At 40.3% G+C, this 16,868-nt stretch overlaps 2 protein-coding genes across 5 annotated transcripts in view; one reads left to right on the plus strand and one right to left on the minus strand.

Moving 5' to 3' along the window:
* The first annotated feature begins 2,471 nt into the window (after positions 1-2,471).
* KATNAL2 (katanin catalytic subunit A1 like 2) overlaps positions 2,472-16,868 on the plus strand; it is a 67,838-nt gene continuing 53,441 nt past the window's right edge. For all 4 annotated transcript variants that reach the window (XM_006183804.3, XM_014558458.2, XM_014558459.2 and 1 more), the window contains exon 1: positions 2,472-2,569. In XM_006183804.3, coding sequence (XP_006183866.3) covers positions 2,519-2,569 — 51 coding nt within the window. In that variant the 5' untranslated portion in view covers positions 2,472-2,518. The remainder of the gene's footprint in view (positions 2,570-16,868) is intronic.
* On the minus strand, positions 9,108-16,748 carry LOC102518191 (elongin-A). Its single transcript, XM_032470674.1, is given in 5 exon segments — positions 9,108-10,370; positions 10,373-10,679; positions 10,681-11,558; positions 14,399-14,433; positions 16,705-16,748. Coding segments are annotated over 5 exon segments (2,037 nt in total). The 3' UTR covers positions 9,108-9,597.

Consider the following 16,868-nt stretch of genomic DNA (forward strand, 5'->3'; position numbering starts at 1 on the left):
TTTTCCCCACTGAATATTCTTGGCTCCCTTGTCAAACACTAATTGACCAAAAAATGTATTCCTTTCTTTTTGGGGTCTTTTTTTTTTTGAGAGGGGAGGTAATTAGGTTTATTTATTTATTTTACTTTTTTAGAGGAGTTACTGGGGATTGAACCCAGGACCTCATGCATGCTAAGCACACACTCTACCACTGAGCTATATACCCTTGCCCCCAAAATGTATTTCTTAATGTGGGTCTCAGAAACATTTGAAAGCCAGTGGTAATGTAGAGAAAAGTCTTTAGAAAAAATTATATTAAACTTGGAAATAAGGCAGAAGAGTACAGCATGTCCTTTCAATGTTATACTAGAGCAAAGTTTAAGAGGCCCAACTCTGTCCAAAAGGACTTTTTGTGATGATGGAAATGTTCTGTATCTGTACTGTCCAATACATTAGGCATTAGCTACATATGACAATTGAGTATTTGTGGCTAATGTGACTGAGGAACTGAATTTTTAATTTTAATTAGTTAAAATTTAAATACAAATGGCCCTAGTACTAGAAGAATGTATCTCTGTCCTTTAGAAAAGAAAATGTCAAGGTTTTATTGCCCTGTGGAATGTTAACTAGTTTTGTATCTAACCTAGCAATCTTATTCTAACATTTTTTTCTCAAAATGTCTATAAATACCCAGTTCCTCAAAATGCTATTTAAACCAGCTTTACCATCTTACTGGCTCCCTCAAAGAGTTAGGTAAAATCTTTGACATGTGTCTGTTCATATCAAAGAGAGTCATATTTTTGACTTTTTGAAAATCATGTTGACAAAACAATGTAACGAGTGTAACATGAAAGGTATGTAGTAGAATCAGGAATTAAGTTTCTCTCCACCTTGGCCCTGCCTGGAGTAAGTGTAGTGATCTGATAAACTCCACTGAATTTTCCTAGAAAGTGATTCCTCACCTGGCTCTTAGTGGGCAAAATAGGCTTTTATTAGGCAAGTGTGCTTGTGTCGGGGTGGGAATGACAGGTGAAACTGGACAGAAAGAGTAGCAACATGGTGCAGTGGAAAGGAACACTGGCCTCAGTCAGGAGACTTAGGTTTGCATCCTAACTACCTTGTTGAATAACCCAGAATTGGTTAATTCAGCGCTTTGAACCCATTTCCACAGCTGTCAATTGGGAGTTTAATAACTTCTCCATGTGGTGTTAGGATTTAATTAAATAACCACGTAGATCATATAATACATTATCTATCTGGTCTATAGATGTTGAATAAAGTATAGCTATTATTACTAATGGGAGAGTGGTGAACAATTTCAAGTGGTGCCAAGTTTAAATAAGGTAAAGTGTAAAATAATCTATAACTGGATTTCCTAATTTGGAAGTTACTGGCAACTCTGGCAAGAACAACTTCACAGGAGAAGGGACAAATGTGTTGAGAAATGAATGGAAGGTGAGGAAATGAAGAGAATGGCCAGTCCTTTCAGAAAGTTCGAAATGAATGCCAGCCAGGTGATTCAATTAAACAATTATACGATAAGAACTTTTTTTTTTTTTTAATTGAGGAGATTTGAATATTTTTGTATCCTTAGGGGAGAGAATGGATGAAGAAAGTCAAAGATAATGAAGAGGGGATGGTTTAGAGTAAGAATCACAGCAAGAGAGACAGAAGGAAACAACACTGAAGACACAAGAGTAGTTAATACATGAAGGAAATAAGGTGGAGGAAAATGTCAAGTCCGTGTTTGTCCACTTCTTTTGAGGGTAGGTATAATATGGAGGACGTTGGAGAAGAAGGGAAAGTTTAATTCACAGTTTGTATCCCAGAAAACTCCTGACAGCCAAAACCTACAGATTCTATCAGTCTAAATGGACTAAGTACAGACAATTTAAAAGTAAAGCAGGAAGGAATTTCCAAACCTTTACCTTAATTGGGAGGGAGGGGGGAGCCTAGACAAGATGGGATGCCAAAATAGACTTGGGAGCATAAGCTTAGGCCACAGAGGCCTGAATAACTGCCGAAATCAAGGACAAATACTCTGGAGGGGGAGGGCATGGTTCAAGCGGTAGAGCACGTGCATAGTAACTTACATAATGGTCTAGGGTTCAATCCCCAGTACCTCCTCTGAAAATAAATAAGTGAACCTAACTACCTTCTCCCACCAATAAAAATAAATAAATAAAAATATGTAAGAGAAATTTCAAGAAAAAAAATGTTTTTAAAGGACAAATACCATGGGATATAAACTTTAGAGACAGAATTAAGAGAAAGAAAACAATTGCAAATGCCCCAGGATCTGCCAATCACCCCCTTTCTGTCTCTTGATTGGCCAGTACAGGCGCAAACGTCGGGTTTAACGGGCCTATTTTAACGTTGATTGGCATGAGTAAAGAATCCTCTTTGCCCAGTGATTGGCTGGCATGTCTAGGCTCTGGCCAATCCTAAAGCGAGCGGGCTAGATGAGCGTCAGGTTTCCCTGAGCCGCCTTCCTCGGAGGCTCCTATCCTCCCTTTTCTCGGTCTGTAACAGTGTCCTGATGGAGCTTTCTTACCAGACCCTCAAATTAACGCACCAGGCGCGGGAAGCGGTAAGGAAGGCATATACACGAAAAAAGCTGTATTGCCAGGAACTTCTCTCCCCTTGTTGCTGCGGGCGGGTTCGCGTGTCTCCGGTTGCTATGGCGACCGAGTCCACTGCCCGAGTGCCGCAAGGGTAGTGTGGGCCCTTACGCCTCACCGGTTAAGTCGGGGGCTGGGGTTGAGGCGGTGATGGGGAGGAATGGGTCTGAGACCCAGGCGGGTCTGGGCTTGACAGCGGGTTTGGTGAAAGATGGCAGGTTGGTTTGTGACTGAGGAAATGAGGTGTCGAGGGGTGGGTATTATTACGCAAGCTGAGTCTTGATGGGTGAGTAGGTTTGCGGAGTGGTCAAAATGAGATTGTTAAAAGGCAGGACAACACTGTCCTGGGAGTTGGAATACTGGGCTCTGGTCCTGATTCACTACTACCAAGGCTGAGAGGCCTTAGGAATTGAATTCCTTTCTCGGGCCTCCGTTCCCCCTTTTGAAAGTAACGTAATTGGACTATAATCCTTTTCACACAGAGATTACATGCATTCTCCTGTTGTGTGTGTTTTTGGTTAACTGGCCCAACAATACTTTCCACAACAAAAAACATGAATTGAAGATGTACTGTATGCCAGTCACTGGGGAAATAAAAACAATGCTTTAGTGGAGGAAAGGGATAAAATTTAAAAAAAAAAAAAAAAAAAAAAAAACCCACTGATATCTGGGTGCCACCTCCAGAGATTATGATTTACTGGTTTTGGTGTTTCTTGAGCATTGATATTTTAAAAAACCTCAATAGGTAATTATAATCTGTAGCCAAAATTATGAACCACCACTCCCACCTTAAAAAAAAAAAAAACAAACAATACAGGAGCTGTCTCCACTGGCCATCTTGGCTGACACCACCCACTTCAACGTTTTCCTTTCCCCACTCTGAGTGCTTTCCTCTTCCCTGCTCCAGCACTTTCTTTCCTTCTCTTCTTTTGAAGAAATAAAGCAGCCATTTGCTTTGGGGGGAAAAAACAATATTACAAAAAAAGGTAACCCTTTGGCCTCACATCCCCTCTACCTACCAGCCTCTCTCCAACTTCTCCAGTTTCTCTCCAACTTCTGGGAAGGATTGGCTGCATTTGCCGTTGCTGCTTCCTCACCTCTGGACTGTGCTAAGCCCATTCCGATCTGAGCCTGTACTACCTGCATCAGAACGTTTTGGGTTGGCTTTTAATAAATCAGATTCTTGGACCTGCCAAGAATTACTTAATCAGAAATTCTCTGGGATGGAGGTCTTGAAACTTACATTGTAAATGCACACTCTAGGTTTGAAAACTACTGCCTTAGGTGGTCTCATACGGTGTCATGACCTCCTGGTGCCGCCTGTATGCCAACAACTCCCCCAAACTGACTCTAGACTGGACTTCTTTGCTGAGCCCTCAACTGGGATGTCTTGAAAATTCAGATTGTGATCCAGTAGTTCTGGGGCGGGGCGTGTGTCATGAGTTCCTGCGTAGTACTGATGCTGCAGTGATCTCTGGGTAGCAAAGACCTGTGAGTAGAGAATTTGCTCCTATTCCATTTTGAATTTCATGTTTAATTAAAATAAGACTTTTCAATCTGTAAACCTCTGCCACTTCCTTTTTTTTTTTTTTTTTCAACTTGAATGTAAGATCCTCTAAACTGTGCTAAGGGCAAGGAATCTGTGAGGAGCAATTGCTTCAGGGTATTTAATTTGACCACCCAAGAACAAACACAAACAGTAATTGGTACCAATGCAGAAGAATGGTTTTTAGAAAGTCATAACTGAGCCGCATATTCATGTGAACATACAAAATAATCTGAAACAGTTGCTTTGATTTATTCTCGTGTCATTACACGTACTTTTCAAAAGATGGGACTTTGCTTATGTGAGACTTTTATATTAAATATCTACTGTAAAAGTGTTAGCTAATTAATGAGGTGGATGACTAGGCTTTTAAATGAGTGTTGTTAAATGCCTTAGATTTTATTAATTGCATAGGCCTCTTAAAAAAAAACTAGAGTAATTGAAAATTTAATTACATCTATGTTTTTCTTCAGAGAACTAAGGCTTATTAAACTTTAAATTATCCAACATTAAAGGATCTATTGAAATACCAATAGCTATAAACAATGTGCAGTTCTAAATACTAATTAAACAAACTCTAAATCACCATAAAGCTAAGCTGAATTTTAAGTAACTCTTATGCTTTAAGTGATCAGTTCTCTCTTACATAAGAAAGATTAACCACTTCACTGCTGACCACTGCTGTAGCCTTGTGGGCGTCTTTAAAAATACTGTGGCCGCTGTTGAACCACTTTCTTCCTGTGCCTGGACCAAGAAAAGGAAACTGATCAGAAAACCTGGGACATATTGCTCGTGTCACATTGCTACATTTAGAGATTTGTTCTTTCTTTTTTTCCTTTTTAACTACTAACTGAGAATATGAGAATCTACAGCTATGAATTTGTATATTTGATGTTTTGGGTTTTAAAGATCCTTTCTTTTGTAAAAATAACATTAATTATACTAGGTTTTATTTTTAAGTACAGAAAGTATATATCTCACTACAGAGATAAATCTTGTAAATGTTAAAAAAAAAATTGGTATGGCTTTCTGCTTTCAAATGTGATAGTGTAGATGGTACCAGACTAGCCTTTCTGCTCTAGGTAACTAGAAAACTGGACTAAATATATGAATAATCTGTTTTCAGACAATGGACAATGTGATCATGAGAGAAGGTCTTCTGATGGGTTCCAGCACACAAGGAATATCTAAGCAGAGCACAGCAGTTTTGCAGAGATAAGGCAGAGAGTTGAGTTTGGGAGGACTTAGGTGCTTAGAATTGGGAGGAAAGGAGGACCAGAAAGGAGGGAGCTTTGCAAACAGTTCCATACTTCTGAGTTTGGGGCTGAATACTAAGCTGTGCATACATGGAGTGAAAACGTTTTGAAACTGGGGAAAAACCAATTACCAGGGAACTCTCTAAACTGAACAACTACAGTGCTCACATTAACACTGAGAGACAATTTCATTCCAACCAAACCGAGTGGAGACACCTTGTGGAACAGCAGAGCATTTTGTAGAGATTCCAGGAAGGCAGTGCCTTAAGAGAAAGCTAAACTTAAAACTGTAGAATACTGGTGACTTGAGATAACCTCTTTCCTGACAAAGCTTGATAGGATCAGACTTACCTGCAAATACTAAACTATCTGCCCTCCAGAACCCCTCAACACACCTAAAAGAAGGCAATAAAATCTAGATTCACAAGACTGGCATCCAAGAAAAAGTTACTAGCTGTCATTAAAAAAAACAGGAAAATGTGGCAAAACTGGGACAAAAATCAGTCAACAGAAGATCCAGAAATATGAGAAAAGACAGAATTAGCAGACAGGGTCTTTAAAAGTAGCTATTATAAATATGTTTAAGCATTTAGGAAAACATGATTATAAAGAAGAGAAAAACAGAAGATATAAGAAGAATAAAATGGAACTTAGAGACTTGAAAAAGAGGCAGAATTGTTTCTGGGTCCTCAAGTCTGTTCCACTGGTCTATTTGTCTATTTCCTATGCCAATACCACACTGTCTTAATAACTGTAGTTGTATCCATTCTCAGTATCCACTTGAGCAAAGACTTCTGCTTGTTCTTTTTTGTCAAATGGCCACTAGTTTTGACAACATCTGTTTACATGTTTTAGAATCCACAAAGATTGCTGGATTTTGATTGGGGAGGCAGTGAATCTGAAGATAAATTTGAGAAGAACTGACAGTTTAAAAATAATGAGTCTTCCAATCAAAGAATATAGTGTCTCTTTATTCTGGCTTCCTTAATTTTTTCAGTAGCGATTTAGAGTTTTCTGCATAGAGGTTTTGCCCACCTTTTGTTAGAAATACCTTTTGTTTCTTGATACTTTCTAAATGGTTTTCATGTCAGTGTAAATGGTTTCTTGTTTTTTGGGGGGGAAGGGAAGAGGTAATTAGGTTTATTTATTATTACTATTTTTTTTTCTTTTAATGGAAGTACTAGGGATTGAACCCAGATCTTTACCACTGAGCTATAACCTTCCCCCCACCCCCATTTCTTGTTTTTTTAAACTTAATTTTATGTTTGTTATTGATATGTAGAAGTGCAACTGATTTTGTGTATTGACCTTATTTTGGCAACATTGCTAAATTCATTGATTACTTTTAATAATTATCTGTGAATTCTTTAGATATCTTTACATACTCAATCAAATTATCCATGAATAAAGACAGAGTTAATTCTTTCTTTTCAATTAAAAGAATTTTTTTATTTGTTTGGGGGGAGGGAATTAGGTTTATTTATTTATTTTTTAATGGAGATACTGAGGATTGAACCCAGGACCTTGTGCATGCAAAGCATGCACTTTACCATTTGAGCCATCCCCTCCCTTCTTTTCGATTCTTGATGCCATTTATTTCCTGGCCTACTCTTACTGATTAGGACATCCAATATAATGTAATGTTGAATAGAAGTGGGGATAAGAGGCATTATTGTCTTTTCCCCAATCTCAAAGGGAAAGCTTTTAACATTTCACCCTCTTCTACGATGTTTACTGTGAAGTTTTTTTGTAGATATCTTTTTGTCAAGTTAAGGCAGCTCTCTTCTATTCCTAGTCGGCCTGAGTTGTTTGCTCTTTGTTTTTTTTTTCTTTAATCAAGGAAATGATGTTTAATTTTATCAAACACTTTTCTATGTTTGTTGAAGTAATCATATGACTTCTCTTTATTTTGTAATGTGGTGCATTAACTATATTGCTTGATTCTCTAATATTAAAACAACCTTACCTCACTCCTGGGCCCCTGAAGTTTGGTATTACATAATGCTGATTAACTTTGCTAATATTTTGCTTAGGGTTTTCCCGTCTGTATTAATTAGTGACACTGGCCTATTACTTTTCTCTTTAAAATGTCCTTGTCAGCTTTTGATGTAAGGGATATGCTGTCCTCATAAAATTAATTGAGAAATGTTCCCTCTTTCCATTCTGTAGAAGAAATCATGAAGATTGGCATTGTGTTGCTATTGTTGAATGTTTGGTAGAATTTGCTTTAAAAGAAACCTAGGTATGGAATTCCCATAGAAAGGGTTTTGTTTGTTCGTTTGTTTGTTTTCTTTTTTTTTAAACAGATTCAAGTTCTTTTCAACAGGACTATTGATACTTTAAAAATTTTTTTGGTGTCAGTTTGGTATATTGTGTTTTCTTGGAATTTATTCATCTCATCTAAAATTTCAAATATATTGGCGTAATTGTTCATAATATCCTAGCTTTTAAAAATAAATATATGGAGGATCTGTAACCATCTTCCCTTTTTATTCTTAACATTGGTTATTTGTGCCTTCTCTTTTTTTTTCCATCAGATTACCAAAGGTTTATCAGTTTTATTGGTCTTTTCAAAGAACCAACTTTTGTTTTGTTGATCCTGACTATTGTAAGTTTGATTTCTATTTCTCTGCTTTTATATTCTTAAAATTATGACCTTATACTTTCCTTGGATTTATTTTATTATTTTCTAATTAATATAGTTGGTTAGCTTATTAATATTTACCTTTTTTCTTTTTTAACAGATGCATTTAAAGATATAAAATTTCCTCTAATCACTGCTTTGCCTGCTTCCACATGTTTTAATATGTAGCATTTTAATTTTTTCCTTTTCATTCAATTCCAAATATTTTCTAAGTTCTATGGTGATTTTTGTCTGATCCATAAGTATTTAGAAGCGTATTATTTGTGTATAGGAAGTCTATTGGTACCTTTTTACACTGTTTTCTAGCTTAATTGCATTGTGTTTATGTAACAATATTCTACATGATTTCAGTTCTGACATTTGTCCAGAATTGTTTTATGGCTTAGTGTATGTTTAAATTTCTTAACTGTGTTGTTTAAATCTTTTATATCTTACACATTTTTTTCTTCTTGTTCTATTAATTATTGAGGAAGGCATATGAAAATCTCGCACTGATTATACTTTTTGCCTATTTCTCCTTTTGATTTTATCAATTTTTGCTTTATTTATTTTGATGTCATGTTATTAGGTACATAGAAATTTAAGATTGTTCAATTAATTTGTGTGTTTGTGAGATAGAGGTTAAGCTTCACTTTTTTCCCTATTTGGTTATCCAGTTGCTCCAGCACCTTTTAAACATTTTTTGAATTACAGTGGCAACTTTGTAAAAATTCAAGTTACCATATATTTGTAGGTCTATTTCTGAGCATCTTGTCATATATTTAAGAGTCATTTGTGTTTCCTTTTGTGTAAACCATCTTTTCCTATGTTTTCGCATTTTTATAGTAAATTATTGTCATTTTAATCATTGATTTGTGGGCCCTTATTATATATAATTAGGGAATTGACCTTTTGAATGTTAACTGAGTTGTAAATATCTTTCCCAGTTTATTTATCTTTTGACCTTTTTTTTTAATATATTTTAAATTTTTGGGGGGGAGGTAGTTAGGTTTATTTATTTTTTAATGGAAGTATTGGGGGGTTGAAATCAAGACCTCATTCATGCTAAGCACACACTCTACCTTGGAGCTATACCCTTCCCTGTATATTTTTAAATTTTTATACGGTCACATATATCAGTCTTTTAAATTAATGGCCTCTGGGTTTGTGTCCAAGAAGGCCTCATCTACTCAAGAGATTTAAAAAAAAAAAATCTCACGTTTAGTACTTTTATTTAATTATAGAAATACAATCTGGGGATAATATTTATTAAGACTATGCCTTACTGTTTACAAAGAGGCTAGTTAACAACAAAAGCACAGTTGATCTTAAAATCCTCAGTGAGAATGAGGCTTCTCATCTTCAGAATCCTAAAGTGTTCTCCAGGCAGGGAGACCGTGGCTGTGGCATGAACGTTCACAGGTACAACACTTGAAAACTACAGGAGTCAGAGTCCAAAAGTTTTTACAAAGCAAAAGATTCTGGTCTCCTTTGGAAGTCCCATTCCCTAACCCCCAATGCCTCTATATTCCTCTTCCCTGAATTCCATCTCCAAGGCAAGGCCTCAATTTATCATCGGGAGAATCTGTTCTTGAAATCTTTAATGGCCTTGGCCATCATTGGGGCAATTTTTTTCGCAGGTTTTCTGCTGCTGACCACACGCATCAAATGGGTACTAGTGGTGCTTGGGCAGGCATAGGCCGGCTTCTCGTGGATGAGGTCAAGGCTATTGTTGGAGGGAGCATGGCTGCCTCCTGTGGGGTATGGGGCTGGCTTGATCTTGACTTTTTCTGGGACAGCTGCTCCTCCTATTTCAAACTTCTGCCTCCTTCGAACGTCAGCAGGTGGCCTGGCCACAGAGTTGAAAAGGATCATCTGTGCTTGTCGGCCTTTGGGCTTATTGGCGTGCGCAGATTGGATGTTCACTGCCAGCGCTCGAAGCCGCTGCTCTCGGGCATCCTGAAGCCGCAGGTACATCTCTCGCCATGACTCATCCTCTTTTGGCCTTTCTTTCCTAAAGTTTTGGTGACAGTGAATTTTCCATAATTTATCTGTTTCTTTGACTAGTGCATGATTGTATTTCTCTATGCGATACAGCTGATCAGGTGCACAGCTCTTCAAAATGGGTTCAAGAACTGAATATGGGACTCCTCCCACTTTAAAGATTGAATTGATGTTGTTTTTAAGTACCCAGATGCACTGTTGGCGCAAGGTCATCATTTTGGGGAGATAGGCACACTTGGAACCAGAATATACCTGCATCTTAGAGTTCATTCTGCGTCCAGTAAATCCAACGGCTTCCTCTTTCTGGGGTGAGGGCAGTGCTTTTTGCTTTGGCCGGAAGAGGACATCAATTCAAAGGCTGGAAGTGGACGGTACTTGGCCTGGACCCTGGGTAACGGGAGGTCTGGCCATACTGGTAATGCATCAGGGGGCACCTTTTTCAGTTTGGCCCAGTCGTTTCCAGGTGGCGGCAGCTTCCCTGATTTGTTTTTATTCACCTTAGATAGTTCCTGAACCGAGTCCAGGTTTTCACTTGAATCATTTTTTTTAAGTCCTTTTTCTTCAAGAGCAGTGGCTGAAGTTTTCCTAATCTTTTTCTCCCTGGGCTGGTCGTGGTTGAGGTGTGACTCCAAAGACATGGTGGGCGGCTTTGAATTCATTATCCGTATCTTCAGAGAGGGAGCCCCCTACTGGCTTTCCATCCGAAACAGGAGGTCTCATTTTTCCTGTTTGAATCTTTTGGTTATTAGAAATCTTCTCTTTCACCTTGGGCAAAAGGCCTCCAGAACACTCGGCTGCGTCTAAGCGGTCGAGACTTCGCTTGTTTTTGTCCCATTTGGTATTCACAGAGTCTTCGTGCTTTCGCTTTTTAAGATGGTGGGAAAGTCGCCAGAAGGGAGGTGAAAACTGGATGCCGTGGCCTTCTCTTTCCTTCTCCTTCTTGACACCACTAGAGGGCGGATTCTCCTTCGTGTGGCCCAAGGAGAGAGGCGGCCTTGGGCTTTTCTGTCTGGAGAAGTCAAGGCTTGACTTCTTGCTGATCAAAGCAGAGGACGTCTCGTGTCCCTTGGCACCCACCGGGCGCTTGTCCCCATGATGAGGCTGGTGCCCTCTGCTTTGACTCCCAGCCCCGCTGCCGTGGGATGCACCCAGGCGGTGGTCTTGACTGAGCCCCCGTCTGAGGTGAGGGGCATCAGAGGGGCCTTCTCCGGGCCTCCGGTGTGCAGCGCCGGCCTCGGCAGGGCGTCTGTGACGGTCCCCGGTCATCAGACGAGGACGCGTAGACCATGGAGGGGACTGGCCGTAACCAGAAGATCCTGGCCTCGAAGAAAAAGCTGGAGAAACCCTGTGGCGCTGCCTTCTGTCCTCGCCCCTCTCCGGGCTGCGGGACCTGTGGTGGGACCTGGCCATCTCTGAGGGGTTTCTGTGCTTCTTCCGTCTGTGCTCGGGGCCGCGCGGTTGGTCCCCACGGTCCTCTCCCTCCATTTCCTCCTCCTCCAGAGGAGCGGCCCTCGGGCGCTCTCGGGAATCGCCGTCGCGCTTTCAGCAGGCTCGGGGCCTCCACTGGCCGGGCCCGCCGCGGCGCCGCCGTTCGCGCCCGCGACTTGCCGTCGGGCGGACCCGGCCCTCCGCCGGAAGGGCTGCTGAGCCCGGCGAGGCCAGGGGCGCTTCGCGTCCTCCCACCGTCCCCTCGGGTCGGTGTGGGCGGCCGAGCGTGGGCGCGGCCGCGGCTCCTCCGCACCTCGGTGCCCCGACGCCGCGGGCCCGGCCGGCTGTCCGCGCCGCGCCCACCCGGCAGGCCCGCCCCCCGCTGGGGGGACAGTGAGGCGTCCGCGACGGAAGGAAGCCCCAGCGCCCCCCTACCGTGGCGGCCGCGATGCGGTGTCCGGATCGCACGGCCTGCCGTCAGGGGTCCGCGGGCAGTGGGAGCCCCTCACAGTGACCGCCCGAGCGCTGTGCGTCTGCCGTCGACTAATTCCAGCCTCAACACAACCAAAGACTGGTGTATTATCCCCATTTTACTGGCTGAGGAACCTTGGGGCTTCTTGGGGGCTGGGGGACAAAGTAACTTGTATGCGGTCACTTAACAGGAAGAGGTGAAGTCGGAATCTGAGTGGAGGTGGTTTAAGCCCACTGTGAGCACACGCCTATTGTTAGGTCGGGAAGCTGAGGCCAATTAGAGACAAAGGGGTTTGTCTGAAATCAAACAGCTTAGCCTCCTCATTAATAGTCCCTGTGTCTGATTTGCCCTCAAAGTGTCTGACAAAGTCTTCAATAATTCTTTTTTGGGGGGAGGGGGGTAATTAGGTTTATTTGTATATTTTTTTCAATGGAGGTACTGGGAATTGAACCAGGTCCTCGTGCATGCTAGGCATGCACTTTACCACTGAGCTATACCCTCCCCCTCAGTAATTCTTGATAATGATCGAATGGCCATTTGCTCTAATTACCTGAACAGCAGCAGTAGGACCTGAGTCACATCAGTCTGAAACACCCCAGGTATCCTTGAGGGTAATTTATCTTAGAAGAACTAGATTCATTTTTATTATTATTTATTACTAAATTTATTACTATTATTACTAAAAATAACAACTAGACCTGACTTAAAATGCCAGTATTGATTGCATCTCCTTTGGTTAGATCAGGAGCTAATTCCGTCCTAGATAGATCTCAAAGAATGCACCTGGCCTGACCTCTTGCCCAAATCAGAAAAACCCAGTGGTTGCTCTTTCTTTATTTTCTATATTTACATTTTTGACCTCTTGAACAATTCTTTAGTTATACAATCTGAGGTATCAATTTTTCCTTCAACTTTCCCCAGTTGTCTTCAGATTTTTATTGAATAATCTATATTTCCCACCATCATTCTAGGATTAAAGATATCCAAAGTCTTAGAATTTATTAGATCTAAGAATTCTTGACAGTTATTTTTATTTTCAATGTTCTCAATAGTATAAATTGGCAGTTCTAATAGCATATGATTACTTACATAATTCTAAATCAAGTTTAAAGAAATGATAGTAGCAGAGTAAGAAGATAAAACCACCACAGTCCTACAACCCAGATACACTAAGGAGTTACCTGTCAATGAAAATTAATCAGTAGTCAATCTATGAAAGAAATGGAAGTTTTATTTGAGCCACATTTGAGGATTATAATCTAGGAATAGCAACTCAGAAAGCTCCAAGAACTGTTCTGCTCATTAGAAATCAATGAGCAGTTACACAAGCTTTTTGAGACAGAGGACTGTACATCAGATGACCTATAATTGGCAGTTTACATAATCCAGATCTAAGCGCCATGTGACTCCTGAGATCGAGAAGGAATGTTATCTTTAAGGGGTTGTCTTACGATACTAGGAGAATAGTGCCCTTTATGGTGGAGCAGGTATTTCTGCAGATGGGGAAATTTTGGTTGATGCAAAATACAGATGAACAATGTTGAGGGGGGCAAAGGGGAGAGAAAATTTTTTATATTTAAATTTTTCACGTGCCTGTTGGCCTTCTGGCAGCCTTTTTTGAAAAAATCTATTCAGATCCTCTGCCCATTTTTAAATCTGGTTGGTTGTTTTTTTTTGATGTTAAGTTGCATGAGTTATTTGTATATTTTGGATACCAACCCCTTACCAGATATAATGTTTGCAAATATCTTCTCCCATTCAGAAGATGACCTTTTTTGTTTTGTTGATGGTTTCCTCCACTGTACAAAAGCTTTTTAGGTGGATGTAGTCCCATTTGTTTATTTTTGCCTTTGTTTCCCTTGCCTGAGGAGATATAGTAAAAAAAAAAAAAAAAAAAAAAAAAATAGAAAACCAGTGTCGAAGAGCATAGGGCATATGTTTTCTACCAGAGGTGTTATGGTTTTAGGTCTTACATTTAACTTTTTAATCCATTTTGAATATACTTTTGTGCATGGTGTGAGAAAGTAGTTCAATCTGATTCTTTTGCCTGTAACTGTCCAATTTTCCTAATACCATTCATTGAAGAGGCTGTCTTTTCCCCATTGTATAATATTGCCTCCTTTGTCATAGATTAATTGCCCAATAAATGTGGGTTCATTTCTGGGCTCTCTATTCTGTTCCATTGATCTGTGTGTCTATTTTTGTGCTAGTACCATACTATTTTGACTACTGTAGCTTTGTAGTATAGTTTGAAATCAGGGCTTGCTCTCTTGATGCAGGACCCCCAGGCCGGGGAGCCTGATATGGGGCTCAAACCCCTCACTCCTTGGGGAGGACTTCTGCAGTTGTAATTATCCTCCCATTTGTGGGTTGTCCATCTGGGGGGGTTATGTCTTGTCTGTACAGCATCTCCACTCTTCCTAACTGTCTCGTCGTGGTTCCTTCTCTACATCTTTAGTTGTAGATCTCTGCTAGTCTTCCAATCTTGCTCATCAGTAGTTGCTCTGTAAATAGTTATAATTTTGATGTGCTCATAGGAGGAGGTGAGGCCAAGGTCTTCCTACTCCGCCACCTTGGCTACTCTTATTTCATTTCATTTCATTTCATTTCATTTCATTTCATTTCATTTCTTTTTAATGACACTGTTCATGAAACCATGCCAGTTGTTCTGCAGAACTTCTCCCCATCTAGATTTGTCTAACTGCTTCCTTGAGGGTTCACCTGCTGTTCTCTTCCTGGTGAACTGGAACTTGGTACTAGAGGCTTGATGGATTTAAGTTAAACCGTTTAATTGACCTCATAGGTGATACTGGGAAGTTCACATTGCACACGTCAGGAGACTGTGGTGTGGTGGCAGTCTGATCTCTCCATCAGTAGCTGTGTTGCAACTAGAAAGTAGCCTGTGTGAGCAAGGGCTTCTGAAAAGAACATAAATGTCATAATCCCATCATCTAGTTCTTCGGTGTTTAATAACAATAGCCTGGTATGCAAAGTCCCCTGTATTTCAGTAAGCTTTATCGTTCTTTGAAATCCCAAATTCTATAACTAGTTCATACTTGGGGTTAACAAACGCCTCCCTTTCTGGAACACTGTTCCTGAGCATAGTTGACCCGCTCTGACTTTGTACTAAGTACAGTGAATGCCTTTCCTGGATCTGTAGACACCCCTTTCGGTAATTCTAGTGCTTTGTCAAGTTGTGCAGCATTTGAAAACTTAGGAAGTTTCCTGGTAGAAACCGGAGGTAATCAGGAAATGAACAAAAAACAAATTAGAACCTATGGGTATATATAGTCAAGCTTTTAAGTGAGTATTAGATGCAGGGACTGTAAAATAGAACTACAATAAAAACATTTGAAAAGAAGAAATGTGTCCTTTTTAACTGTTTGTTTTTGAGATGGAAAGCTTAATGCAAAATTTGGATCTTATTACAGAAAATTGAAACGAGCTCATGCAAATTAATCTCCATTGCACCCGTAAAAAAGAAATTAAAAGCACTAATGCTGCATGTGGTGTATATACAGTAACATTTCCTAAATATCTTCTGGGTCTAAAAGTAGGAATGATATTCAATGCTTCCTTTTCCTCAGGCTACAGTATCATAGGATTCAATTTTGAATCTGATAATAGAGGCACTTTTGTCGCACAATAGCCCACAAAGGAAATGAAGGAGGTAGAAAACAGCCAGATTATTGAAGCAGAGACAAATGAGACGCCTCCGTTAGACGTTCACTTCTGGGCCTCCTTTCTTGGGTAGACAGAAATTAATTGAGCATCTAATTGTGTCCACTTCAGGGGAGTGCCATCTTTACAGTTTAAATTGACCATTGGTGCTGGGTTATTAGTTTTTTAATTCAGAAGACAATTTGCTATGCTAATTTGAAAGGCATGAGTAGAAAGGTGTTATAGATCTGGCCAACTTTATACTTTAAATTAACAAATTTATGAGACCATATTCTGTGTTTCAAGTAACATCTTGAAATACATCTCAAATATTTAGTACTAGATACTGAATAGAGTTTTCTTATCTCTCTTTTCTATTCTTACCAAATTCTGAATTTCCATCAAACTTATTTCAAAGAAAAAGTAGCATTATTCTTTCAAGGCCTGGGCGCTCCCAAGTATAAGCTGCGTAGTGAGAAAGCCATTGCTGAAGTAGCCTCATTACTAAACAGGATTCTAAGTCACTGGCCCAAAGAGTGTCCTTCACTCCCCATCATCTGCCATAGAGATCAGGACTGTTTGCCAAAGTATGTGACTCCAGAGAAAAAACCCTAGAAATACTCTTGACTGGAGTTGGGACAACTACCATTTTCCAGGAATATAATAAAAACCCCACACAAGCCCTTCTGATAGATTATTTATAGTCTTTGAAGGATGTGGTCAACATTGCTCAGATCAGCTCAGGATCCAGAAGTCCCTCCATCCTAAGAATGAGAGTATTGCCCATTCACCCTGATGTACCATGATTCACTAGGTCAGTGGTTCACTGTTTAAGCAATTCTCCAGGGATTCTAAAAGGAATTTGAGGGAGATTATTCTGACAAATCCTCCAGCTCAAATTCTGTAGGGCCAGCTATGAAACCCAAGCTCTACTTATGGACAATAAGGCTCCTGGGTTTCTCTGCATTGGTGTCTATGCACATGGAGGCAGGGAGGTGAGGTCAGGGGACAGTGGGAGTAGGAAGTGTGGTGTGGAGGAGGTGCCTTGGGGTGACTTTGTATGGATCCTTCCAGTGAATGGAACATCCAAGGCCAGCATCAGTGTCAGGACATACCTACTGAGGCAGGAGCAGGGGACCCGGATGTCAGAGCGGCTCATCTGCCAAGGTGATGATGGAATTCCTTAGCCTAGAAATTTTTTGATCTGTGAAGAGTTGACCCAAGTCAACCTATCTCTTTGCTTTTTACTTGCCGAAGTATTAAACAATTCAGAAGTCTG

Source organism: Camelus ferus, chromosome 30, assembly GCF_009834535.1.
Source record: "Camelus ferus isolate YT-003-E chromosome 30, BCGSAC_Cfer_1.0, whole genome shotgun sequence".
NCBI lineage: Eukaryota > Metazoa > Chordata > Mammalia > Artiodactyla > Camelidae > Camelus > Camelus ferus.